Source organism: Bufo bufo, chromosome 3 (assembly GCF_905171765.1).
Source record: "Bufo bufo chromosome 3, aBufBuf1.1, whole genome shotgun sequence".
In the NCBI taxonomy this organism is placed as follows: domain Eukaryota; kingdom Metazoa; phylum Chordata; class Amphibia; order Anura; family Bufonidae; genus Bufo; species Bufo bufo.
The window spans coordinates 8528394-8556390 of NC_053391.1; the positions used below are offsets into that span (position 1 = coordinate 8528394).

A 27997-nucleotide genomic window follows, 5' to 3' on the forward strand; every position below is an offset into this window, starting at 1 on the left:
CGCGTCCGTTTTTTTTCTACAAGACCTTGGTGCAATAAAATTACGCTTTTTATTAACCTTCCTTTTTTTTCCCCGTCAGACAAAAAAAGGAAGACGCAAGGAAACACAACTGAAGCAAAATCGGACACGGACCACTGAAGCCAAATCACGGACAGTGAAAAAACACTGTGGTGTGCACGAGGCCTATAGTGTGTTAGAGAACAGCCAGCTTACCGCGCAGACGGCCCTGGGGCCCCACATGAGGCTCATTGTGCGTCACTGCCCCAGCTATGATCTGGGAAACCCAATAGCAGGGGGGCTGTCCCCTTCCATCACGCCACAGTTCAGACTGCAGCATGATGAATGGGTTAACAGCCGGGATCGGAAACTTCCTCCGACCCCGGATGTGAAGCGGAGCCTGCGCTAGAGCACGTCGTTACCAACAGCCAATTCGTAGCGCCGGGGGGCGCTGCGGCAGTACTTTACCACTTCCCAGCTGCACCACCCACCAGCGGGTGGTCTTTAAGGGGTTAAGAAACCTCCAACCAGCCATACGTTTACCCCACAGCAGCCACTCTGGATTATTGGGAGGGTCGTATAAAAGGGGATCCCTGTACATCTTAATGGAGTTGGCTTATCTTTACTGCAATGGGATTTTTACTAAGACTGGTGTGCGAAATGCTGGTCTTTAGTAATATATAAAAAAAAACTTTAATAGCGTCAAAAACTAGGACGTCCTATTTTTGGCCTTTTTCACTAGGACCCCATTGAAATCAATAGGGCCCTTAGACAGGATTGCATCTGTCTAATGGCTGTTGAACAGTGCCTTCCAGGGGTTAAAATTAAAAAATAAAAGCCTCCTTAACTTGAACATGAGGGAACAGGACCCGACGCTCCCAGATGACCTCACAACACTGGCATTGTTAGGTCCTGCTCCCTCACGTTCATGATGAAGAGTTTTCTTCTTTTTTTTCTGACCCAGAATAAAAAAAAATATATATATACGATGATAGTTGTAGGCTGTCAGGGAATGATGGGAGTTGTAGTTTTGCAACAGCTGGAGGGCCACAGGTTGAGCATGCCTGGTCTAATACATGCCAAGTCCTGGTGTACATGATAGGGAGTTTGCTGGGCCGAGGGCGGCAATGCCCCTCTCACTTGTCTATACAGGCATTGGCACAGTGCACCTATGCATGGGTCCGTTTGCAGATAATGAAACCAGTGTTTCCACACTTATGCTAGCATTTTTTTTTTTTTTTACTGAAATTCATATATTTTGGCTGAAATTTTCACAACAGTGTTTTATTAAAATGTTGCAGCGTTTGACTTCTGCAGCTTCTATACATGACAGTACGTAGCAGGCTGGGACAGTAAGGCTCGGTCTCCAGCCCTGATCATCTAAGCTAATTCAAAGTTGCCTGACAACTATTAGGCTGGGTTCACACTTGAGCGTTTTACAGCGCGTTCAAACGCGCTGTAAAACGCTCAACACATGAAAACCGATGCTTCCCTATGGCCCTGGTTCTCACTTGAGCGTTTTACAGCGCTGAAAAACGCGCTGTAAAACGCCCTACGCTCAAACAAGTACTTGAGCTTCTTTGGGGCGTTTTGACGCGCGTTTGTGGCCATAGGACATTGCAGTCAATCACACAAACGCGCGTTTACTATTGCAAAAAACGCTCGTCAAAAACGCGCGTCAAACGCGCATATCAAAGACGCTCAGGTCTGAACCCAGCCTTAAAGTAGTCATCCAGGGCTCAAAAAATATGGCCGCTTTATTCCAAAGAGAGCACCAGACCTGCGTGCAGGGTGCCACTAGCTCATCCCCACCCACTGTAAGAGCAGACGACCCATGGACAGTCAGTACGGTGTCATTTATGGAATAACGTGGTCCTGTTTTTCTAATCCTTCTGATGAATACGTTCCCCTGCTTTGATATAGCATTATATATACTGTACCAGTGATGGCTAACGTCCGGGACTCCAGCTGTGGTAAAACAACTCCCGCGATGCACATTTGCTTAGCTGTTCTCAGAACTCCACAGAAAAGGAATGGAGCATGCTGGGAGTCGTAGTTTCACCACAGCTGGGGTGACGGAGGCTAGCCATTACTGCGTGTAGGCTGTTCCGTAGCCTGAGAAACTTTAGTAACAACTCTAAATGCACAATGGATATCATGATAATTGTCACGCAGGAAAGGGGAAAACGCAGCCGATGGGTTGTGGTCGGACCGCTGGGGCCCCGACTGATCGAGAATGGAGGTCCCCTGCGTCTCCATTCATTCTCTCTCTGACAGCCAGGCTTTGTACTCTGCTTCTCTCCTGCAGCCCCATAGAGAACGAATGGAACGGCAGCACACAGGTCAACCTCCATTCTCGTGATCTACAGGGTCCCAGCGGTCGCTTATCCCCTAACCCTGTGGATAACGGATTTGTTTCATTCTTTGTACAAACCTTTTAAATTGCAGCAAAGCTTCTCAATGAACACTAGTATTCTTTGAGGCAAGGCCTGGTAGGTGCCAGACTATCAAGTATTCTGGATAATCAGACACACAGATTTACTGTATGAAACTCACTTTGCCGAATCGGTTTGTGTAATAATTCTACTTTACCTTAGTGCTGGATTATCAGACGCCAGATTAAAAGAAACTTCTGCAGTTATAAAAATTCTTGCAGTGAAAAAAAACAAAAAAAAAACAAAAAACACTGCAATGAGGTTAGAAAGAGAATGCTAAAAAGAAATTAGATTTATTTAAAGACTATTATTTCAGACTGAAAGACGCCACCGAACTCCTCCAAACCAAAAGAGGGGAAAAGCCTGAAAAAGAGAATCCGTAACTCCCCCGCCCGGATCATCTCCGCACACGGGAAACACTTCAGAGTTCAACCAGACAATATACAGACGAGATTGTACAGCTCTTTCAAGACGCATTCAACACTTTTTTCTTTTAATTATTTTTTTTTTTCAGGTGGAGAAGGAAGAAGAGATATTAGAAGTGTGCGCTCAGTAAAACTCAACGGGTCTCTTATCCGTATTTGGCGACAAGCAAGTGCAAAGGAAAAAACCAAAAACATTCGTCCAGGTCTCCGTTCAGTTTTCACTCTTTTGCACATCTGCGTTTGGCGCGGGGGAAGAGACCTTCAGGTTTTTCTGGAGCACGTGAGCGTCGGCCGGCTCTATCCTCTTGTAATAATTTTTCTTTGTTTCAATAATCTCAAAGCCAAACTTTCTGTAGAAATCTATGGCGGATTCATTGCTGATCTGGACGTGCCTGTAGTGAGAGAAGCGAGAGCGGGTTACTCTGATCGTATTAGGAAGAGGCGACATCACTTACCCAGTACTGATCCTGAGTTACATCCTGTATTATACTCCAGAGCTGCACTCACTATTCTGCTGTTGGAGTCACTGTGTACATACATTACTTATCCTGTACTGATCCGGAGTTACATCCTGTATTACACTCCAGAGCTGCACTCACTATTCTGCTGGTGCAGTCACTGTGTACATACATTACTTATCCTGTACTGATCCTGAGTTACATCCTGTATTATACTCCAGAGCTGCACTCACTATTCTGCTGGTGCAGTCACTGTGTACATACATTACTTATCCTGTACTGATCCTGGGTTACATCCTGTATTATACTCCAGAGCTGAACTCACTATTCTGCTGGTGCAGTCACTGTGTACATACATTACTTATCCTGTACTGATCCTGAGTTACATCCTGTATTATACTCCAGAGCTGCACTCACTATTCTGCTGGTGCAGTCACTTTGTACATACATTACTTATCCTGTACTGATCCTGAGTTACATCCTGTATTATACTCCAGAGCTGCACTCACTATTCTGCTGGTGCAGTCACTGTGTACATACATTACTTATCCTGTACTGATCCTGAGTTACATCCTGTATTACACTCCAGAGCTGCACTCACTATTCTGCTGGTGCAGTCACTGTGTACATACATGACTTTACTTTTTGTGAGTTACATCCTGTATTATTATACTTCAGAGCTGCACTCACCAGCTCTCATGTCCCTTCAGACCTGCAGAACAAGTGTCCCATTTCAATGGGTGAGAGAGAAGTGGCTGTCAGACTCCTATCGCACGCTCAGCTGAATATGCCTATTTATCAGGGAGTCAGGACTTGATGACTGTCAGCAGAACTATTGTCTATGGTCCTGTTCAGCCTTTCCTTAAAACTGCTGACAGTGCCCAGGACTCAGAAAGCAGATGAAGTTTAAAAAACAAAAACAAAGAAAAAATACCCCAAAGCAGCTTACACTTACAGATAGATGTTGTCGAAGGAGCCTTCCTTTTCACAGATGTTTAAAACGTGGTTCAGCATCTTTGTTCCTGAGAAGGCAGAAGACTTTACTGAATAAGACATAGAACTGAACTACACCCATCATCCACATAGCCTGATGCCTCATTCACCAGAGCCTCTTGACGCTCTTAGGCTAGAGACACATGAGCGAGTGCAATCAAACAGCATTATACTGACTTATAATGGCGTGTAACCATTAGGGTCCCGAAAACCATATTACTTACCGGTAATTTCTTTTTCATGAATCCTCCATGACGGCATACCATGAGAGATGACCTGTCTCCATCCAGGTAGGGACAGGAAGAATAAATCAGACCCTCCTCACGGTCTCTCAACCAACAGTCTAGACCTAGAGAGTCCCCCCCCCCAATACATTCACACCAACTATTTCCTACTCATATTGGGGTGGGGCGATCATGCCGTCATGGAGGATTCATGAAAAGGAAATTACCGGTAAGTAATATGGTTTTTCCCTTTCATCCTCCTTGACAGCGTGAGATATATCAGATTATAACGTTTATGGAGGGACCTCTACCAAAAGACAGCTCCTGACTTGCCCTAGTATCAACCCTGTAATGTTTGGTTAACGCATGAGGACTCGACCATGTCGCTGCCCTACAGATTTGTTCTATGGATTAATATTTACTGTAAGCCATGTTCCCACACCAACCATCTGCTGAAAGGTAGCAGAGGTAGTGAGCTCCACAGGGGGAAGCCAGATGGCAGAGAGCCTCTAGCAGGCCACCGTTGTTTACAATTTCTCACCTCCATTCAGCCAGCCAGGAACCCAGCTAATGGAACATGAGAAACCTCCCTGCAGGGGTCTAGGCCATTCCCCAGTTCAATGCACATTATCAGACATCACAGAACCGGCGATTTATAAGGAATTATAAATCGCCCGTCCATCACAGATATAAACCAGATGCATATTTGTATCCCTGTGGCCACGATGAACAGGCACGTGGTCATAGCTTGGTGATGGGATGCCAGGGAGGGAAGATATGTATATCTCCCCACAGAAACCAAATAATGGTACCATGCTTGGACTCTACTGGTAGCCCGAACCCAGGCGGATCCATTGGTCCCAGAACCATCTCCCTGCGACATTCTGGTCTGAAGCCATGAGCCCTAATCTGTTTTGTAGCTCATGTACTGCCAGCCCAGCAGAGAGGGGGTGGACCCCTCCCAGAGGCCGGCTACAGGTTAAAAGGCTTGTGCCAGCAAGCGGGCATGCGTTTTCTCTGAAATAGGGTCACATCGTGCCAGGTGTTTAGAGGGACCTGCAACCAGCTGACATCACTGCCCTCCATGTGACTACAGCAAAGGACTCATCCATCTGGTAAACTGACTTTTGTTCTGCTTAACCCTGTTTGTACCATGACATCTGCATTTGTAACCTCAGACCACTGTATATATTCTTTGCGTGTATATTGTGTTACGTCTAGTGTGCCCTTAAGGCGATTAAATATATAATTTCATCTTGTGCTGTCTTGTATCTCGATCACGAATCCCCACGTCCGTGTTTTGGCCTAGTAATACGCTACTGTGGGTTGGTTTCTCACCCTATATAATTCCGTTAGAGGACCGGGCTTATATCAAACAAGAGACTGGTGTCAGATTACCAGGGCTGAGAACGCGCTGTTTCACTGGGGCAGTGACCAGGCTCCCTCAGCTTGTTGCCTCCTCTGTGCCCGTGTGGACAGGAGGAGTCTGTGAAAACTGTACCAAGCTGACCTTACCCGCTTCTTCCAGGAGGGCATAACATCACGTCTTGGTAACCAGTGACCATACCGTATCTCGTGAGCTCGACGTGTTGACGTTAGTCGGGGTACGGTATTAGTCACAGATGCATTTGCTCTCTCAGCCCAGGATGTTGACACAGATCTCGTAGAGTGGGCCGTCAATGTCTTTGGTGGAGATACTCCTAACGATTTGTAGGTCTCAGATAAAGCCATTTTTATCCATCCCGACAGGGAATTCTTTGTAGCTTTATACGCCCCTAGAAATTGTACAAACAAATAATTTGACTTTCTGGATGATTTAGTGGCCTCTAGATAGAACAAAATGGCCCTACGCACGTCTAAGGCTCCATTCAGACGTCCGTGGAATGGGTCTGCATCAGTTCCGCAATTATCCGGTACTGGTGCGGCCCCACTCATTCTCTATGGGGCCGGAAGAGATGCGGAGAGCACACTATGTGCTCACCGCATCCGCATTTCCGGAGCGCGGCCTCGATCTTCCGGTCCGCAGCTAAGCAAGAAAATAGAGCATGTCCTATTCTTGTCCGGAATTGCAGAGGGGGTGCCGGCCAGGTGTACTGCAGATCCGCAATGCACTACGGACATCTGAATGGAGCCTAACTTATGATATCTTTCTTCCCCCTCTGATTTTGGATCTGGACAGAAAGAGGGGACTATAATTTCCTTCTGCCTATGGAAATTGGATACGACCTTGGGTAGGAAGGTATCATCCAATCTGAAAACTATTCTGTCAGGAAACACCGTAAAAAATGGTTCAATCGTTTTTAGACACCGAGTCTCGCCTACCCTGCGTGCCGCGGTAATGGCGACTAAAAATAGGGTCTTCATTGAAATGTATCTTGGAGAGGCTTCCGACAGAGGTTCAAAGGGGGCTACAGTCAAACCAGATAGGACTAGGGAGAAACCCTAGGTGTTAGGAAAGGCCTCAATCTGCCCCCTTAAGAAACGGGATGACCCACGGGTGACCCGCAAACTTTTATCAAAGATAGAGCTTAATGCCAAGATATGGACTCTTAAGGTATTTGGGTGCAACCCTTTCTCGAACCCAGATTGCAAGAATCCAAATATTGCCTGAATTGAAAACTTCCATGAAGAATTTTTTGATTGAAAACACCAGCCACAAAACCTCTTCCAAACTTGAGAAAGCATTTTTGAGGTTACGTCCTTTCTGCTGGCCGCCAAGGTATTAATTATAGCGTCCGACAAGCCCTTGGATCTCAAAGTCACCCTCTCAGGTTCCAAGCAGCCAGATGTAGTTTTTCTACTCTGGAATGGAGAACCGGTCCCTGGGACAACAGATCTAGCCTCCAGGGAAGAAACCATGGGCTGTGAACTGAAAGGAGCTTTAGAAGAGGGAACCACGATTTCTTCGGCCATAACGGCGCTATTAAGATAACATGGGCTCTGTCCTGAAGGATCTTTTTCAGAACCCTGGAAATCAGCGGAAAGGAGGAAAGGCATATGCCAGATGAAAGTCCCATTTTTGGGACAGCGTGTCTACCCCTATGTTCCCGTCGAAGGGGTTTAGGGAAAATAACTTTTTGAGCTTCGTGTTTTTTGCAGACGCGAACAGATCCACCTGGGGAGTTCCCCATTTGTCTGCTATCTGGAGAAAAACTTGTTCTTTTAGGCTCCATTCCGTCGACCTTAGAGATACCCTGCTTAAAAAAAATCTGCCTTTATATTTAGGGATCCCTTTAGGTGCACTGCAGACAGGGACTTCAGATGAATGTTTGCCATCAGAATTAAGGCTTACACATCTTGTCGTCCCCCCCCCCCCGACTTTTGTTCCAGTTCCCTCGTAACCACTGCTGAAGAACCAGAGTATGGAACTGGGCCCATTGTACCGCTGGGACGCATGATGTTAGCGTGCCCAGCAGCTTCATAGCTTCCCTGATGGTACAAGCTGAATGCCCCCGGAAGCTTGAAACTTTCTCTATTACTCCTGACACTTTTTGAGCAGCAAGGAAGGTTTTTTGATGTGTGGAATCTAACCGAACCCCTAAAAAAAAAGGTTAAACTTTGGGATGGACAGGGGTTTGATTTTTCCCAGTTTATCACCCAGCCTGTTCCTATAAAGCGTTTGACAGGATTGGAACAGATTATTTTCTAGACCTTCTTTTGAAATCGTCTAGGTAGGGGATTATTAAGATGTTCCGTCTTCTCAGGTGAGCCACCACCTCTATCATTACTTTTGTAAAAACCCTCAGAGCGGAGGTGATCCCAAAGGGGAGGGCTTGGAACTGAAAATGTATATTTTTTTCCCCCAGAAAAACTGCTATACGAAGGAATATTTGAGCTCTCTCCCATACCGGAATATGGTAATATGCGTCTCTTAAATCTATCGAAGCCGGAAAGTCTCCTCCTTTTAGCAGACTTATGGTGGATTTTATAGATTCCATCTTGAATTTCTCGTATTTTATGAATCTGTTCAGGTTTCATAAGTTTATTATTTTCCGTTTGTTTTGTTTTTTTTACAAAACAAAAATAAAAATGTTGAATAAATGACCTGTTCTTTGTTGAAGGGCTGGAACCGCGATAATAGCCTTTTGAGCCAACAGATTCAAGATATCCTCTTCTAGTTTTCTGAATTGGAGTTGCTTTGAAGACATTTATGTGTGGAGGAAGACTGAAAGGAATATCGTAACCTTCTGATATAATATTTAGAATTTTCACTGTAATTTCTTCCCATTGTTTTGTAAAGAATTTTAGTCTTCCTCCCACCTGAAGCCTGGCGTCATTGTTTGGAAGATTCAGAATTTTTGGGCTTCTCCCTCTACCAATCTTCTGACTTCTCCCCCTGGACCGCTGTCCCTCCCTGTCAGGTCTTTTGGACTGGAAGGAACCTCCTTTCTTAACTTTCCGAAAGAGAAACTTCCTTTTATTAGTTTCACGGGGAAAAGGATATTTTTTACATCCGAAGCTTTTTCCAAAATACTTTCCAAATCCCGCCCAAACATTAGGTTTCCGTGAAAAGGAAGACTACATTAGCTTCCTCTTTGCCCAGGATTTTAACCATAGAGCCCTTCTAGCCACAACCGCCAGCCCAGTGGTTCTTGCCGTCATCCTTACAGACTCCGCGGTAGAATCTGACAAGAAATCCACTGCCTTTAGTAAGAAGGGGAAGGAGTATTTTAACGAGTCATAAGGGTCGTCTTCTTTCATAAGGGATTCCAACTGTTACCATATTTTAAAGAGATCTGGTGACAGATTAGGCTTCAAAATGACAGCAGCAGACTCCCAGGTTTTTTCAGAACGAAATCTACTTTTTTTATCCATGGGGTCCTTTTAGGGACCCCATGTCTTCAAATGGAACTGCATTAGATCCTTTAATTTTGAAAGGGACACCTCCATTATTGGACAGGAGGTTAACAACGCTTCGTCTACTTCACTAAAGGTAAGTCGACGTCTGATTGTTTTTGGAATAAATAGCTTCCTGTCTGGAGCCTCCCATTCCCTTTTTATCATCAATCCATGCATGTTTTTATGGACTGGAAAAACTCTTTTCTTTGTTCTAGTCCACTAAACATCTCATCTTGGACTGACCTTTGGACCTTCTCATCTGAGAGGTTCATGGTTGCTCTGACCGCTTCGATCAATTCTTTCGTATCCGCCGAGGAAAAAAGAAAAAAACTTTTGAATTCCGTATCAGACCCAGAGGAAATCGATTGAATCTTGATTCTCTAACTCAGAGTCTGAGGAGGAAGAATCTGAGCAGGCCATTTTAGGGTCCCTACGTTTATGTAGCGGGACCAGGAATGGCCACAATTTTCAGAACAGATTTCTCAGATTACCTCCTCCCTAATAGAGGGAACCAAATGTCCATATTTTTTTGGACTTGCTTTAGCTCTCTGAGCGCTATCCTCATCGCTCTGCATGCACACAGGGAGAGAAGAGGACAGAGGTAACAAGGGGGTTAGCATAGGTAAAATTATACAGCATCCCCCCCCCCCCCCCCCCCAAGTGAACGTAGCTTACAACAGTAGGCCCCAGAGAGCTCTCCATCTGGCTTGTCACCAGTTCAGACATACTGCTAGGCCTCTGCAAAACCTTAGCTCCCCTTTAAATACCCCTTACCTGAACCTCAGATCAGAGGGCAATTTCCACCGCGCCAAATTAAGCTCTGCCACCTCCACGCGTGTCGCGCATACCGGAAGTTCTCACTGGAACGCATGTGGAATGCACCCAACTTCCTGTGATGTCATTGCAAGAGCCGAAAGTATCGGGTTGTGTCAGGGAGCGCGCACAAGAGCGGAGGAACTCCCCGAGTGTCCGGTCAGCACATGGACCTCCACACCCGACGCGCAGAGCGGGAAGTAAGGAGCAGTCCTCTACCTGCAGACTCCCAACTAGGGAACGGCTGCTGCCTGCTTCCCTCATGTGGTCAAGGCATAAAAGGTAAAAATAAAAAAACTGCCGCCTCCGTCTGCCTTCAAAGACGCGGACCCATAGCAACTGCCATGAGGAATAACTCGCCTCCCACCTGGAAGGGACAGGAAGACACTGAGGAGGAGCCGGAAGAGGGTCTAATTTATTCCTCCTGTCCCTACCTGGATGGACGCGGGTCATCTCTCATGGTATGCCGTCATGGAGGATGAAAGGGAACATTTTATTACATTGACAGCATTATGTCAGTGTAATTCAGCAGATTTCAGGAGTCTCAGGGTTAGGGCTCATGCACCCAGCCGTGCCCGTATTGAGGCCCACAATCGGAAAGGTGTGGTGCGGAAGGGAGGGCCGGGAAGTACTACCGAGTGCTTCCTCTCCATGCATCCGCACTGCATAAAATATAACATGTTCTATATTTTTTTGCGCTAAGGACGGATCACAGACCCATTCAAGTTGAATGGGTCTGGATCCGTCTGCGGAATCCGCACGGATGTTGCCCGTGCATTGGTGACAGCAAATTGCCGTCCCCAATGCACGGAAAGGCCGAGTAACGGCCGCGTGCATGAGCCCTTACACAGTATTACGTCAGTGTAATCCAGTAGATTTCAGGGCTCTCAGGGTTACACAGCATTGTGTCGGTGTAATTCAGCAGATTTCAGGACTCTCAGGGTTACACAAAATTATAAAATCAGTATAATGCGATCCTGTCAGAGGTCAGAACGGGACTTCTCACTGACACGCTGCAGGGTTATCGCATTGCATTCGCTCGTGTGTGTTGGGCCTTATTGACCAGATCCATATATTCACAGTGGTGACATTAGATGACCTGGATCTGCTACAGCCCAGCAGTGATGCCAAGGCATGAGGCACCCAGCGATCACACGACAGCTAGGCCAAATACAGTCTACATTACTAAAACATACGGCTGCAAAAGAGACGGAATCAGTAATGAACCGTTTCTGATGTCCCTTCAGGACCCAGGAAGCCACCCTGCCCCTGGCTAAATTGTGTGACATACATGAAGAACGGCCTGCAATTACAGACCAGGACCATGTACAGCACATGCTCCTGAACAGGTTATGCAAGTGCTGGGGTGAGTACTGTATATATTACTGTATATACTAGTGCAGGAGGGATGAATCAGCACAACCACACACAGGAGAAAAGGCTGCAATCAAGTGGATTTGCTACTAATCAGGATTAATCTAAGACTACGGTCACATCTCTGGCCAATGTTTCAGGGGCAGCAGCTGTCTGATCTGGGGTCTGTATAAATGTGGCTTCTGATTTGGGGTCTCATCTGCAGTCTGCATTAATTTCAGTGTCTGGTCTGGGGGTCTATTAGTTTTTGGGGTCTCATGTGAGGTCTTTATTAAAGTGGCTGTCTCCAGCTACCACCTTGCAGGGATCAGTTCCCGATATAGGTGCGGGTCCCAGCGTTGAGACCCACACCTATAAGACAATGGGGGCATATCCTAGCGATACACCCCCACTGTGTGATGAGACAACCCCTTTAAGGAGGAGGAGTGTTCAGTCATGTGAAATTTATTTTTGAAAAAGGGAATAAAACTCCACAGAAATGTGCTGATACTTCTCTCATACCACTGCTCTCACCACTAGGGGAGCTCTTGTGGCCAGCTGATGCTCAGGAGCGGTGAGCGTGACACGTATGCGCTGTACATGTGATATATGCGAGAGGGGGGTCCTGTGTGGGCTGGGAGTACTGCACTTCACCGCTGTGTATACATCTATAATTGAATTCAGCCCAGCAAGATATAAGAGTACGGCCCATATAAGCGGCGGAGTGTGAAACCCCTGCCCAAATAGAACCTCGGTCAGAGAGGTGAACCTAGCCTTAGAGGTGTGAGCCCCCATACATACCTATTCCTAGCCTGCGGTATGGTGCCAGGCAGCCGAGGGTCATGATATACAGTCTCTTCTGATTCTGAGAGTGGTCGACTCTACAACACACGGCTCCAACCGCGATGTCATTGAAATAGGCTGTAGCAGGAAAAGACAAGAATATTACCTTGTGTCACCAGAGGTGGGCCGCCCCTATATACAGCCACAAATCCAAAAGTTAGGACGCTACGAAAAAGAAATGTAAGTCAAAGCAGAATGCAATGATTGTGAATGCTCAAAGCCCCACAATAGACGATAAAACACAGATCGGGTGACATTTTACCATTTCAAGAAAAAAAATTAGCTAATTTCCATTTCGAGGTCAATGCATCAAAAAATAAATAAATAAATAAAATAAAAAAAAAGTGGGCACAGGGGCAACAAAAGGCTGGAAAGGTAAGTGGTACTCATAGGAAACAGCCGGAGGATCAATCTGCTAATAGGTCACACGAGTCTCACCAATCAGTGAAAAACTGCATCTAATATTTGGCCAACAATTTCAGAAAAAGTTTTAGTGTAAAATTGCAAAGACTTAGAATATCCCACCATTTACAGTGCATAATATCAATAGATTCAGAGAATCTGGAGAAATCCATGTGAACAAGGGGAGGTCAATATTGGAGGCTCGCGATCTACGCACCCTCAGGCAGACAGTTCCCCGTGCAATCCACAATGCTGAAACACCGCCATCTTCTCTCAAAGCTCATTTAAAATAGACGGAGGTGAAATGGAAACCTGTTCTGTGCTCAGATGAATCAAAATCTGAAATTCCTTCTAGAAACCACAGACGCCATGTCCTGCAGACTCGACAGGAGAAGGACTATCAAGCATTCAGCACAAAGTTCAAAGGCCTGGGTCTGTGATGGTATGAGGCGTGGGCAGCCGACACAGCTGGAATGTTTCACACTAGCGCTCCTACTGTATATTATGCAACTTTGCTAAAGTAACACTGTGTATACCGCACTACCTACCTGCACTCCACTCACCGCCCCTCAGCACTGCTGATAATATTGGCACAAGCACACGGGGATCACCATTTCCTGATTTCGCCAATGCACACCGCAAATCTTCTCTCATAAACTCCGGAAAGTCATGACGATCATAGTTGCAATGTTCCGTGAGGAGCACGCTCTAATAAATCTCAGATGGACGTTCTTTCATTCAAATGCAAAAGTAGCTTCACTTCACAATTCAATCCCATTGGGCCAAGAAATTCAGGTTAAAAATCCCTTTTGCCTCTGCTGTAGACATGATGTCGATATTATCGGCTCTGATTTTTCCTAACTTTTTTATAATCCACGCTTCATATGACCTTCATATTCCCTTTCGTTATTATCTACATGCTCCCAAAATCTTTTGAATTGGGACCGCTCTGTTCTCAGTGTATATTTTATTGCAGGGACAGATTTAATAAATAAAAAAATCCCCCCCCTTTTGTCCGACACGTACTCTGTGGGTCAATGCTCTTCATCTATACTGCCAATTTTAAACTTTAAATTTTTGGCAAAATGTGATTTATTTTTTTTTTTTTTACAGGAAATACTTGTCTGGGTTGATTATGCATTTATTTGTCGCAGTTAGCATGTTCCCCAGATTTTTAGGTTTCTTAGACACAAATTTGGGTCTCCAAATTCTCCAATTACCGGTATTTTATCTTATAAAATATCCTAACTATCCTCAAACATTCCTGTTATATTGTGCAATAATTGGTTCACTCCTTATTCTTTTCCTCCTTGTATTCTCCAATACTACTTGCCTGCCTACAGATACTTTTTGTTCTTTAACCCCTTCAGGACCCTGGCATTTTTCACCTTAAGGACCAGACAGATTTTTGTAAATCTGACATGTGTCACTTTATGTCGTGATAACTTTAAAACGCTTTTACTTATCCAGGCCATTCTGAGACTGTTTTCTCGTCACATATTTTACTTCATGACACTGGTAAAATGGAGTCAAAATTTATTTATTTTTTATTTAAAAAAAAGTATATACAAAATTTACCAAAAATTGGAAAAAATTTGCAACTTTACAAATTTCTATTTTTCTGCTTTTAAAACAGATAGTGATACCTCCTAAAATAATTATTACTTTACATTCCCCATATGTCTACTTCATGTTTGGATCATTTTGCGAATGCCATTTTATTTTTTGGGGACGTTAGAAGGCTTAGAAGCAAATCTTGAAATTTTTCCGAAAACTTCCAAAACCCACTTTTTAAAAGGACCAGTTGAGGTCTGAAGTCACTTTGTGAGGCCTACATAATAGAAACCACCCAAAAATGACCCCATTTTAGAAACTACACCCCTCAAGGTATTAAAAACTGACTTTGTAAACCCTTTAGGTGTTCCACAAGAATTCATGGAAAAATGTAGAAATTTCAGAATTTCACTTTTTTTGGCAGATTTTCCATTTTAATAATTTTCTTCTGCTAACAAAGCAAGGGTTAACAGACAAACAAAACTCAATATTTATGGCCCTGATTCTGTAGTTTACAGGAACACCCCTAATGTGGTCGTAAACTGCTGTACGGGCACACGGCAGGGCGCAGAAGGAAAGGAACACCATATGGTTTTTGGAGGGCAGATTTCACTGGGATGATTTTAAGCTGCCGTGTCACATTTGAAGACCCCCTGATGCCCCCCTATAGTAGAAACTCCAAAAAAGTGACCCCATTTTGGAAACTACAGGATAAGGCGGCTGTTTTGTTGGTACTATTTTAGGATGCATATGATTTTTGGTTGCTCTATATTACACTTTTTGTGAGGCAAGGTAACAAATAGCTGTTATTTACAACATTCATCTGAAAGGTTAGATCGTGTGGTATTTTTATAGAGCAGGTTGTTACGGACGCGACAATACCAAATATATTTTTGGTTGTTTGTTTTACATAATAAAGCATTTAAAAAATAAAAAAAAAAGGATTTTTTATTGTCTCCATATTCTGAAAGCCATAGTTTTTTTTTGTTTTGTTTTTAGGCGAATGTCTTATGTAGGGGCTCATTTTTTTTTTCAGTATGAGATGACTGATTTATTTTGGGGTGCATATGAACTTTTGATCGCTTGCTATTACACTTTGTGATGTAAGGTGACAAAATGTCTTTTTTACGGCGTTCATCTGAAGGGGTAAATCATGTGATATTTTTATAGAGAAGGTTGATACGGACGCGGCGATACCTAATATGTATACTTTTTATTTATTTAAGTTTTATACACTAATATTTTTGAAACAAAAAAAAATAAGAAAATCATGTTTTAGTGTCACCATAGTCTGAGAGCCATGTTTTTTGTTTATTTTTACGGTGTTTACCTGAGGGGTTAGGTCATGTGGTATTTTTATAGAGCAGGTTTTTACGGACGCGGCGATATCTAATATGTACACTTTTTTTTTTCTTACATTTAACACAAGCATTTTTGAAACAAAAAAATATGTTTTAGTGCCTCAATTTTTTATGGTGTCTATCGGACTGGGTGGATCATGTGATATTTATAGAGTCGGTTGTTACGGACACGGCGATGACTAATATGTGCGGTTTTTCTTTTATTATTATTATAAAGTTAGGGGAAAGGGGCGTTTTTTTGTTACTTAAAACGTAATTTTCTTTTATTCAAAACACTTTTTTGAAGAAAAAAAAATTTAAACTTTATTTCTCTCCCACTCTGGGACTTCAACTTTTGGGGGTCTGATCCCCTCTGCAATGCATTACAATACATCTGTATTGTAATGCATTGCCTGTTAGTGTATGACACTGAGTCATAAACTAACAGGTTGCCTAGGAGATCCAGTCTGAGGCTAGATGATCTCGGCTCCTGTAGAAGGCAGTTCCCGATGCCGTGCAGGGCATTGGACAGCCTCTGCACAGCATCGGGCTGCCTTGTCACGCATAGGGTCCCCGCCACAGCAGCACGAGGACTCTATGTGCTGCTCCACCCGCCGCAAACCACTTCCATGTCGCGGTCCGCGGACTAGAAGGGGTTAATCCGTCGGCATCGCTGTAAACCGCAATGGCGGCGGATACAGCAGGGACCCGACTACCAGGGACTGCCGGACCCCTGAAGTGATCGGGCGCGCACCACTCCGGTGCCCGCCCGATCATCCTGCCGTGCATGTACAGCGGAATGCATTCTGGCAATGCGTCCCCCGCCGTACATGCACGGCATTCTGCGTTAAGGGGTTAAGTAGATTTCTGTCACACCCTTTTGCTTTCTGGGAATAACCGTCCATCTTAGTTGTTTCTTCTGTAACTCTTACTGTAGGTCCGTTTTGCAGCCACTGTGGTAGATGATAACCAGTCTTTGATATAAATCTGTGGGAATCTGCTGTTGGTTTATTTAATGTTTTCGTACAAATATTATTTTCAATATAAACAGATTGTGGAGACGGATTTCTGCTGCTGTGAATTCTGAATAAAAATCATTTTATATTAGGGTTATTCACACTAGAGTTGTTGCGATACCAAATTTTTGATTCGGTTTCGATACCATAAAAAAGTATTGCGATACTAGAGTTGCGATACATGCGGAAAAAAAAAGCCATGTGCACTCCGCATTTTAAAAAATGGCGAATCGCACAGTTTTTATTTATTTTTTCTGTTCCGGCACCCACCGCATAGATTTTTTTTATTTTTTAATAGTTTGGACTTTTCTGACGTGGCGATATGTAATGTTTATTTATTGTTTATACATTTTATATGTGAAATTGGGAAAGGGGGCGATTCATACTTAATATTTATTTTTTTGTTTGTTTGTTTTACACTCTTTATTTAATAACTATTTCCCCCCTTAGGGGCCAGAGACTGGGATCTTTCACCCCTTGTCCTATTCACCCTGATAGAGCTCTATTAGGGTGAATAGGACTTCACACTCTCCCTGCTGCCCTGGGCTCTGTGCACACAGCATCAGGGATGTTACCATGGCAGCCAGAACTTCAGTAGCGTCCTGGCTGCCATGGTAACGGATCGGAGCCCTAGGATTACACTGCTGGGGCTCCGATCAGAAGCTGCCACTGCACCACCAATGAGGGGCAGGGAAGAGGACCCTGTGGCCACTGCCACCAATGATTTTAATAATGGGGGGAGGGAGCACTGTGCCAATGATTTTAAGGGGGAAGGGGGGGGCACACTGCGCCACCAATGATAATTACCCCTTAATACAGGAAGTGGGTACTGGCAGATCAGCAGCAGTTAACCCCAATGCGATTCTGCTGCTGGCACCCGCCTCCTGGATTATGTGTTAAATACTTCTTTATGAGTCCAGACTAAGTATTAGGCTACACAGAGCGGCGCCCAGAGATGTCCCAGCACTTATTATTCCTGGGCGCCGCTCCATTCGCCCGCAGTGCCCCATTACTGTCTCCTCTCCTGCTCCATATGCTAATTACTATCGGAGCAATGGGGAGGAGACATCAGCTTCTCTAGTGGGTGTTCCTTCTCCCTGGCTGTAGCGCTGTCCAATCGCAGTGCAGGGAGAAGGAACGCCCACTAGAGAAGCTGATGTCTCCTCCCCATTGCTCCGATAGTAATTAGCATATGGAGCAGGAGAGGAGACCGTAATGGGGCACTGCAGGCGAACAGAGCGGCGCCCAGGAATAATAGTAAGTGCTGGGACATCTCTGGGCGCCGCTCTGTTCATTGGTGGCAGCGTCAGCACAGGGGGGAGGGAGGACAGCTTCCTTCTCCCCTGTGCTGCTGAGAGAACATGAGCGCGCTGAGAGCAGCGCGCTTATGTTCAGAGATACTAGACTGCGCAAAAGCGCAGCCCAGTAACGAAAAAATGGAAATCCCGTTATCGTATCGATACCGGGACAAAAGTATTGATTGGGTATCAAAATTTCGATACCCGCAACAATCCTAATTCACACGTCCATAGTGTATTGCTGATCCGCAATACACCCGACCGGCACCCCATAGAACTGCCTATTCTTGTCCGGACAAGAATAGGACATTTTGTATTTTTTTCCCGAAGCCGCAAACCGGAATATCGGGGGAGCGCTCCAGAAACACGGATGCGGACAGCACACTGTGTGCTGTCCGCATCCATTCCTGCCCCATAGAGAATGAATGGGTCCACACCCGTTTCACAATTTGCAGAACGGATGCGGACTTATTCTACGGACGTGTGAATGGACCTTTAATTTATAAAGCTATCAAAGCAGCTCCCCTCATTTCCCATATGAAAATGCCACCAGCCGGGGGACACTCCGCATATACGTGCTATTATGCGCTGACCCGTCTTGCCTTGGATTAACCCAGCGGACTGTGCAGGACAAGGGAATCCGCAGAGGAGATCTGCAGTGTGCACTGGCAATCATTGCATAGACCCCTGTGGGCCTGTTACTCGACCAATTGGAAAGTGACAGCACTGTCAGCATTGCTGAGGGGGGCGGTGAGCGGAGTGCAGGTAGATATCGTGGTACGTGTTAATTTAGCAGGATTAAGAGGTTGTAGAACATCTGCTCCATCCAGACGTCGTCTCATTCAGGGAAGGCCTTGTATATTTCGGCAGGACAATGCTACACCACATCCATCACAAGACTACGGCTTCGCAGAAGGAGTCCGGGCGCTGAACCGGCCGCCGCATCCAGACCTTTGACCAACAGAAAACTCCAGCCCCCAGACTGTGGAGCAGCGAGGAACCTCAATCAGACAAGAACGGGGCAGCAGTCCTCTCCCAGAACTAAAGCAAAAGAAGAGGGGAGGCCGCACAGTGGGAGACATGGCCTGGGCCCAAGATCTAAAGGACTTTAATGAAATGGTGAAATGTCTCACTTTCAAAATCTGAAATGTTCTATCACCTACTACGGTTAAAATAGAAGGCTAAAAATCATTGAATTCTGTTACTTACATTTTACACAGCGCCCCAACATTTTTGCAATTGGGGTTACATTAGACGGCCCGGTGGCTTTAATGTAGCGTTAGGCGGCAAATGACAATACTTAAAGGGGTTTTCTCCACCTGTGATATTTTGCTAGGATGTGTCATAACACAACATTTCCCCTCCTTTACTATCCTCTTACCAAGCTTTGCCAGCTCCCCGACCTCCAAGACGTCTTTGTAGAACTTGTCATTGTAACTCACTGGGAAGATGACTTGGTTCAGCCGCTTCAGTTGCTTTATGTTATGCGGAGTCACATCTCCCAACTCGATCCGGCTACTGGAACAAAGCAAAACATCCTTAAAAATCAGTCCATGCTCTCAAGAGATCTGCGTCTTTTCAAAAATCGATCATTTTCTACAGAAAATCTGTAAACGGCAAAAAACAAAAATAAATTAAAATTTAAGAATTCAAGCTCTAGGTTCATGCAGGAATTACACATTTCCAATTCCTCCTTCCATCCCGGGACGGCCCTTGCTCTGGCAGGCGTTAAAATGACCCCCATTTCTACAACTGCTGACCCTAGACTGTTCGGGGTGGGCTGTACCCCGCTGCAGAGACCCCTGGTAAAAACTTATAGCAGGGGGACCATAAAGTAGTGTTCACCTTCGCGATGTAATGCAGGTGGCCAGCAATTGTCCTTTTGGAAATCTTGAAATGCGTGGCAAAAAGTGCAACTCTATTGAAAATGTCCGACGGGTCACAAGTTCTCATCGGCGGGGGTCTGGCCGCTGACACCTCCTGTGAAGTCTAGAGGCTGAAATGCATAAGCTATAGACGCGTCTCACAATCTATGACCTGCCTCCACCTCTCCGTGAGGCAGGCTGAAGCAAAAAGGAGCAAGGACACCGCCCCTTTAATGACACCCAGACCTCCACTAATGAGACATGTGAAGGAAAATCTCAAAGCAACGCGTTTCAGGCTTTCACATATCACTAACCATGATGTTAGTCTGTGGCGCCACCAACAGGCGTATCCCGGTAACGCATACACAGAACTTGATGTACAAGTTCACATAATCCTTGACATCCCCCCCGATGTACCCCTTTTTGACCACCTTTAATAGCTGTCATTACAAGTCTATGCTTCACTCAGAATGGCACGCAAGACTAACGCAAGTTACGCCGTGCCTTCATCAGTACCAGTCTTATCCCGTCCATGAACCAGAATGCGCAGGATGAACAGAGCTATACGCCCTTTCAAAGAAATATGGTAGAGAGTTAAAAATTGGTTTTCTTGCGATTGTGACCTCCATGATCAGCAAGGCGGCCGGCCCCGTAATCTTCAGCGCCACACTGACTTCTGGGGGCGCACAGGCTGGTACTTGGCATACGTTGAGACATGCATTCCCTGTACTGCCACGTGCCACGCAGACCCGGGGTACACAAGGCAATGAGGCTCCGAGGAGGAAGCCATCGTCTGCCCAGGACCCGCTCGGCGCCGGTAAGACGGCGTCTTTCACACTCACCAGAACGCAGCGACGCTTCCATTGCTCATTGTTATAAATAGCCTCTGACCGTCCCCAGAAGGAATGCGGAGCCCTGAAACGGATCCCAGCGCCCATCGCTCTACCAAGACCAGAATCTATTTCCAGACGTCGCTTGTTAAATTTAGTTGCAACCACATGGACTGTGCGGAGCGCAGGGACTAAAGAGATGCAAAGGTCCCGGCAGCCGCAGCGCGGTTCAGGTAGCATTACACGGAGGGTTTATGGTGAATGCGGAGATGTCTTATTCGGGCATGTCCCTTTAAATGCTTTAACACCTACTGTGCGTCCACATTGCCACAATCTGATGTATAGTTATGACACGGTGATCGCATGAGGTCTGACCACTGCAGAAAGCTACAATCCTGGCTATTTAACCCCTTAGATGCTACAATCAATATCAACTACAGCATCTAGGTGGTTAGGCAGAGAATGGGGGTCTGTCACCCCATCTGCGTCCTGCCACAACGGAACTGCCTGCCAGAATCCAACAACGCTAGTGTGAAACTAGCCTCACTCAGACATTTTAATAAAGCTTATTTTAAAAAGTTTCACAGTAAAAGTGAAAGAAAATATCTATTTTGGAAAAAATAAAAAAAATAAATAAAAAAAACTCCCCCCCCCCCCCCCCCCAATTACTCAGATGGCATTGCCACAATGGTAACGGCCTGTATATGACGTTAACACGTTAATTAAACTGCCAGGTAAATGAGGTATTCAAGAAGATTTAAAAAAGTAATTCATTTGGATGATTCTACTGAAAAATATGTCCCACAAAAGACAAGACGTCACACGACCGCACAAACCGAAAGAGAAGGCGAGCATCAGAACTATTCCTCCATAAGGTGAAAAAGTCGTAAACCATACACAAAGTGATGACAATTGCGCAAAACTTCACGACTTTCTTAGGGGTTTACAGTCCCCCAAGAAAGTCGTAAAGTTTTGCGCAATTGTCATCACTTTGTGTATGGTTTACGACTTTTTCACTTTATGGAGAAAGCGGAAGCCATCACATACCACAGTCTGTCACCCCTAGTAGTGAGGACAGTAACAGCTCAGCGATATGTGCAGGACGTCCTGGGATTTACCAGCAATCCAGCGTTTACGGGACCAGCTGGGACGTCGGCTTCACCAACCTACAAGTGAGCAGGATCTACAGGCCAAGCTGTCAGCACGCAGGATACAAGGAACCTGTATGCCTCCATGTCCCACTGTATCTCAGGCTAGAGGCCGCACCTTGCCCCCAGCCCCCCGTACCCAGGCTAGAGGCCGCACCTTGCCCCCAGCCCCCCGTACCCAGGCTAGAGGCCGCACCTTGCCCCCCGTACCCAGGCTAGAGGCCGCCCCTCGCCCCCCGTACCCAGGCTAGAGGCCGCACCTCGCCCCCCGTACCCAGGCTAGAGGCCGCACCTCGCCCCCCGTACCCAGGCTAGAGGCCGCACCTCGCCCCCCGTACCCAGGCTAGAGGCCGCACCTCGCCCCCCGTACCCAGGCTAGAGGCCGCACCTCGCCCCCCCCGTACCCAGGCTAGAGGCCGCACCTCGCCCCCCCCGTACCCAGGCTAGAGGCCGCACCTCGCCCCCCCCGTACCCAGGCTAGAGGCCGCACCTCGCCCCCCCCGTACCCAGGCTAGAGGCCGCACCTCGCCCCCCCGTACCCAGGCTAGAGGCCGCACCTCGCCCCCCCCGTACCCAGGCTAGAGGCCGCACCTCGCCCCCCGTACCCAGGCTAGAGGCCGCACCTCGCCCCCCGTACCCAGGCTAGAGGCCGCACCTCGCCCCCGTACCCAGGCTAGAGGCCGCACCTCGCCCCCGTACCCAGGCTAGAGGCACCCAAAAGGGTCCTAGAGCCTTTCAATTTGACACTTTTTTCCTCTAATATTGTAATCACTTGGGGCCCCTTCACATGGGACAATTTAGCAGCCAATTGTCGGGTAAGAAGCGTTTTCTTTCAGTGGAGGAGACACATTTACATGCAGCGATCTCCTCCACAGTATAAAGATGCGATTACCCGATGAATGAGCGTTTAGCTCTTTTTCGATAAATCGGCAGCACCTTTACACCGCCAGATAATCGCTAACGAGCATTCCTACAAATGCTTGTTAGCGATTACCCAGCCAAGAACCTGCCTGTGTAAAGCGGCCTTTACATTGATCATCACAGTCCACAGAGAAAGCTTCGTCCCATCATCTCCTTCCTGGGTTAATGAATGTAGATTATAATTCAGCCAGGAAACAGATTAGCGCAGAAATCTCCACCAATTCCCCTTAAAAATAAAAAGTCAAATGTACCCAATACATCACCTGGATCGGGGTGTTTTAATAGTTTGGACTTGCACGGACGCAGCCATGCCAGTCACTGTGATAACTTTGGTGCATGGTTAGACACAATCAGTGAAACTGTCCCATAGTGTCTATCCACTTAGAGCAAGCAGAGATATTAAATATTGTGAAGAACTGAAAAGTTGCAGATATTTTGAATCCGTTTCATGTGACGGCGCTGGCCCTTTAATTCAGTCTATAGGAGGTTCAATAGTAAGAACACACAATAGTCATCGGCGCTTGCAGAAGAGCGATAACCCTTCTAGGAACGCTGCGCGGCTCTACAATCTCCAGCGACGATAGAGCAGATGTGGAGGACTTTCTATAAGAAGCTGCCAAGTCACAGCACATACTTAGAGGGAAAGGTAGACGACTTGGCCGCAAGAGACGCTCAAATTCAGTCTGCAATTCCAATTCCTTTCCCAGTTTATGGGACGCAAGAGGCTGAAGAGCAGCCGAGCGCTTCTCACGGAGCCTCAGCGAGGGGGGGGGGCACATAACCATCTAAAGGGGGTTGGCTAGGATAAGCCATCAATGTCAGATAGGTGGGACCTGCACTTATCTACAGAACGGGGCCCCGGTAGCGAAGGAGAGCATACTTGATTGGTGGGGGTCCAACACCCCGGGGACCCCCGCCGATCAGCACTCACCGCCCCCCCCTCCCCCCCACTGTGAGCGCTGCGGCCTTATCTCTACTCACCAAACACAGCGCCATACATCGTATAGTGGCAGTGCTTGGTATTACGCTCAGCGCCATTCACGTCTATGAGGCTGAGCTGCTCCTAGGCCACATGACGTCACCGGGCCTAGGGAAAGCAGTGAGAGGGCCGCGGCACTACTGTGAGCATCACTGCCTTCTCGAAAGCTGATGGGCGGGGGTCCCGGGTGTCAGACCCCCACCCATCAGATACTGACGACCTATCCCGAGTATAGGTTATCAATATTAAAGTCTCAGGAAACACCTCTAACCCGGTAAGAAATTGCATAACGCCAGAACTGCTGTTTTTGGTCGTCTCGTCTACTAATAAACGGATTAAAAAAGTACATTTGCCGAAATGGTACAAACAAAAACTACAGCTCACCCTGGAGAAAAGAAAATCCCTCAGACGGCCGCGTTCAGCTCCTGCGTACATGCGGGCGACTGCTCACACATTGTGACTGACTCATCCTGAACTATTACTTCCCCAACGTGCAAGTACAACCACTCCTAGTTTACCCGGGCAGTGACTGACGCGCTCAGATCACATTTCCTTGTTAAATTGTTAATAGACGCCTGTACAGACGACGTCGGTGTGTCACAGGTCTGACTGACACAAGCCGGTGTAGCACTGCCCAGCAATGGAGTCACGCACAAAAGGCAAAGGAACTGAGTCTCTATGTCGGGTTGATTTTGGGGCTGCATCCACTTTTTTTTTTCTGTTTTTTTAATTGGAAACAGTCAGTAAGCTGGTGGAGACACCCCCTGCTTACTGGGTGCTGAAGGGGAGGACGCTGCTCTGAGCATTACTAGGGGTGCACTATTCTGACTCCATAGACCAGGGATCAGCAACCTTCAGCACTGCAGCTGTTGTGAAACTACAATTCCCAGCATGCTCCATTCATTTCTATGTGAATTCTTAGAAGAGCAAAGCAAGTATGCATGCTGGGAGTTGTAGTTTCACAACAGCTGGAGTGCCAGAGGTTGCCTTCCGCTGCCATAGACAGAGAGGCAGCAAAAAACACAGAACCAGATCGGATCAGGCAAGAAAGACGTCTGCACAAGGTACACGACGGGGGACAGCAGGGAGAGGGTTAACTTCTCAGGGGGCGCGAGATACAGGGGAGCAGAAGGGTCACTCACATCCTTGTGTTAGGGTCCTTTCACACTAGCGTTCTTCTTTTCTTGTATTGAGTTCAGTCCTAGGAGCTCAATACCGAAAAAAAAAAACGGATCAGTTTTATCCTAATGCATTCTGAATAGAGAGCGATCCGTTCAGGACGCATCAGTTCAGTCCCTCTTACGTTTTTTGGACGGAGAAAATACTGCAGCATGCTGCAGTTTTATCTCCGGCCAAAAGTCCGGAACACTTGCCGGATAAGGCATTGATTTCTACTTCCCCAAGTGTTCCGGCAAAACGAATCCGGTTTTGCAGTCTGCGCAGACCTTTAAAAATGAGAAAAATAAATAAATAAATACCGGATCCGTTTTTCCGGATGACAACTGGAAAGACAGATCCTCTGCCGCAAGTGTGAAAGTAGCCTTATCAGACTGCAGTGAGAGAACAGCTTCCCCAATCAGCTGCCATTACTTAAAGGGGTGGTGTCATCCCTTTAACGTCATGGGACTTTAAGGGCATATCACTAGGCTATGCAAGCAAAGTCCGACCTCTGAGACCCACACCTGTCTCCAAAATGGGCCCCCCAAAAGTGAAGGAGAGCGGAAAGCGCATGCGCAGCGTGCTCTCCATTCATTTCTCGGGGAGCTCTGAAACAAGCGCGGCCACCGCTCCGCTCACTACTATGGGACGGGCTGGGCTCGGCTATTTTTGGCAGTCCCACGGCAATGAATGCAGGGGGCTGCTCTCCGCTCACGTGAGGGGTCCTGTACTGGAGAAAGGTGCGGGACCCACCTCTATCTGACATTGCGGCGTATCCTAACGATAGGTCACCCATGTGTAAGATGAGACAACCCCTTAAAGTAAAGCACACGGGGTGAAAACGCTGCATATTTTCCGCAGGACCGCGAGCGGAAAATCAAAGTAGCAGCAAATTGAACACAGCTTTTGCAAATCTCATTTGCGCGCTTCGGACATTTTCTACGAGAAAACCTGCAGATAACGTGACATAAGGCAGAGATAATAAATCCGCAGCACGTTCTGGAATTTCGGCCGTACCGATGCGACATGCGGCAAACCCACTGCAATCTGTAAAACATTTTTTTTTTTACGGGTGACACATGGACCAAAAAAAAAACAAAAAACACCATCCGTGAAGTTATAGAAGCTGTCCTATTCTTGTCTGTTTTGGGGATGAGAATACGCTTTTTTTTTTACAGTGGGTCTCGCGAAAACTGCGGGACACACGCGGACCGTATGCGTATTAGCCAGATACACGACATGCAGACCGCAAAACTGATAGGAGGCCTAATCCAGAGAGGCCACAGACATCAGCAGAAAACGCGGCAGGAAGTTACATGCAGTAAAAAGATGGACGCCAAGACGGATACCAGCCCCATAAGGCTCCATTCATATGTCCGTGGTGTGTTGCGGACCCGCAAATTGCGGATCCGCAACACACCCGCCCGGCACCCCTATAGAAATGCCTATTCTTGTCCGCAAGCTGCGGACAAGAATAGGACATGTTCTATCTTTTGCGAAGCTGAAGATCGGGGCCGCGCTCCGCAAATGCGGATGCTGACCGCACACTGTGTGCTGTCCGCATCTATTCTGTCCCCATAGAAAATTAACGGATGCGGACGTGTGAATGGAGCCTTAGTCAGTGGGCATCGTCGGTGTCCATCGCGTCTATAAAAAAAAGTGAATGAGCAGTAAATGGAAAGGGGGCTGCAGACATGAGCAGTCAGTCCCCAGCGGGGGCCGTGGGACCCCCAGGTCTGGAGATCAATGCGGCCACTGAGCGCACGGTCCTGTTCACACAGTCCTGGTTCGGCGCAGTTTTGGCTGGCCTTAAGAGACCGTCCCAAAATTAGCTTTCGTGACACATCCAGCAGCTGCACCTCCCTCCCCTCCCCCCCAGAAGCAGCAGGTTCAGCTGGATCCCCATGTGTAACGAAGGGTTAATCAGCTCCACACACTCGGCAGGAAAGTTCACCCTGTACGCGCTCGCCGGCTGCTTACGGACACTGAGAAAAGATGGCGATCCAGCTCGTCCCCGCGCACACACTGACGAACGCAACCGAAATCTGACGATCCGGCAGTTACGGGCCCAGGTGTGTGCCGGATTATCAGATAGCCAAAGAAAAACCTAGGAAGTTACCTGGGACCAAATCCCACCACATACAGGGCTGAGGGGCCCTTCTGACCCTGAGGAGGCCCCTGGAGCCCCCACAGCTAGATAAAGGGTTAACTTGTATCAGGAAGGCACTAGAGAGCCCCCTATAGGCAAGGGAGCCCCCCAAAACCAGCCCACAGGCAGGGCAAGGGTGGGCCCAGACTAACACACAGACTAGGCAGCTGGATATACGGAGGCTACACGGAGGAGGCTAGGAGAGGCGGGCACAGGGACAGGCACCGCCGTATGACAGCTCACCCCTTCATGACGGCAGCGTCGGCGGCTGCGGCTCGGAGGCCCGGGCTGTATGATGATGGTGGCGGTGGCGACGAGCTCAGGGTGGAGACTCAATCCCGGGTGTCGCTGGTGACAGTTCTCCCCCGTCTCTGAGGTAACCTGGGGTCTCTCTCCTCCCCCACCACCTGCACCACGTGACCAGCCACCCCACACTCCTCCGAATGGCGCGAAGGCTCCCAAGCCGGGCAGAACGGTACGCGCATGCGCAGAGCGCCCTCCAATCGCAGCGCCAGGAACGAGAAGCGAGGCCTCCGCGCCTGCGCCAGGGGACAAGCCCAATCAGCGATCGAGTTACTCTGCGCAGGCGCGTTGCGAGACAAAGTGATCGCGGCGGCCATTTGTAGAAAAACGCGCATGCGACTTGAAAGGTCGTGGTCGCCGGGCTGAAAGACTTGGACGCGCATGCGCAGTGTTAGGCCGAGTTTGATGCCTGATAGCAAATACTAGCAAGAAAATCTATTCATTGGCTGCAGTCAGTCGGTACTGCAGCTGTAGTGTACTGTCATGCTGCAGGCGATGTATAGGGTTGGCACCTTTCCCAACAAAAACTACTGGCCACGTTCAAAGAGGGTGGCTGTGGGGCGTGGCTTACACAGGGTGTTAAAGGGGTCGTCTCACTTCAGTAAGTGGCATTTATCATGTAGATGCAGTTAATACAAGCCACTTACTAATGTA

At 47.1% G+C, this 27997-nt stretch overlaps 1 protein-coding gene across 2 annotated transcripts; it reads right to left on the bottom strand.

Annotated features, from left to right (window-relative positions):
• Positions 1-2697: 2697 nt before the first annotated feature.
• On the bottom strand, positions 2698-27534 carry NAA50 (N-alpha-acetyltransferase 50, NatE catalytic subunit). Of its 2 annotated transcripts, none has more exons than XM_040422869.1 (5): positions 27284-27534; positions 19372-19505; positions 12339-12458; positions 4271-4337; positions 2698-3249 (listed from the first exon to the last, which is right to left on the bottom strand). In XM_040422869.1, exons 1-5 carry the CDS (start codon positions 27289-27291, stop codon positions 3069-3071), a joined length of 510 nt encoding a protein of 169 aa, XP_040278803.1. In that variant the 5' UTR covers positions 27292-27534; the 3' UTR covers positions 2698-3068. The 2 variants fall into 2 exon arrangements, with proteins under 2 accessions (XP_040278803.1, XP_040278802.1); XM_040422868.1 differs by having other exon boundaries at positions 19372-19508.
• Between the last annotated feature and the right edge of the window lie 463 nt (positions 27535-27997).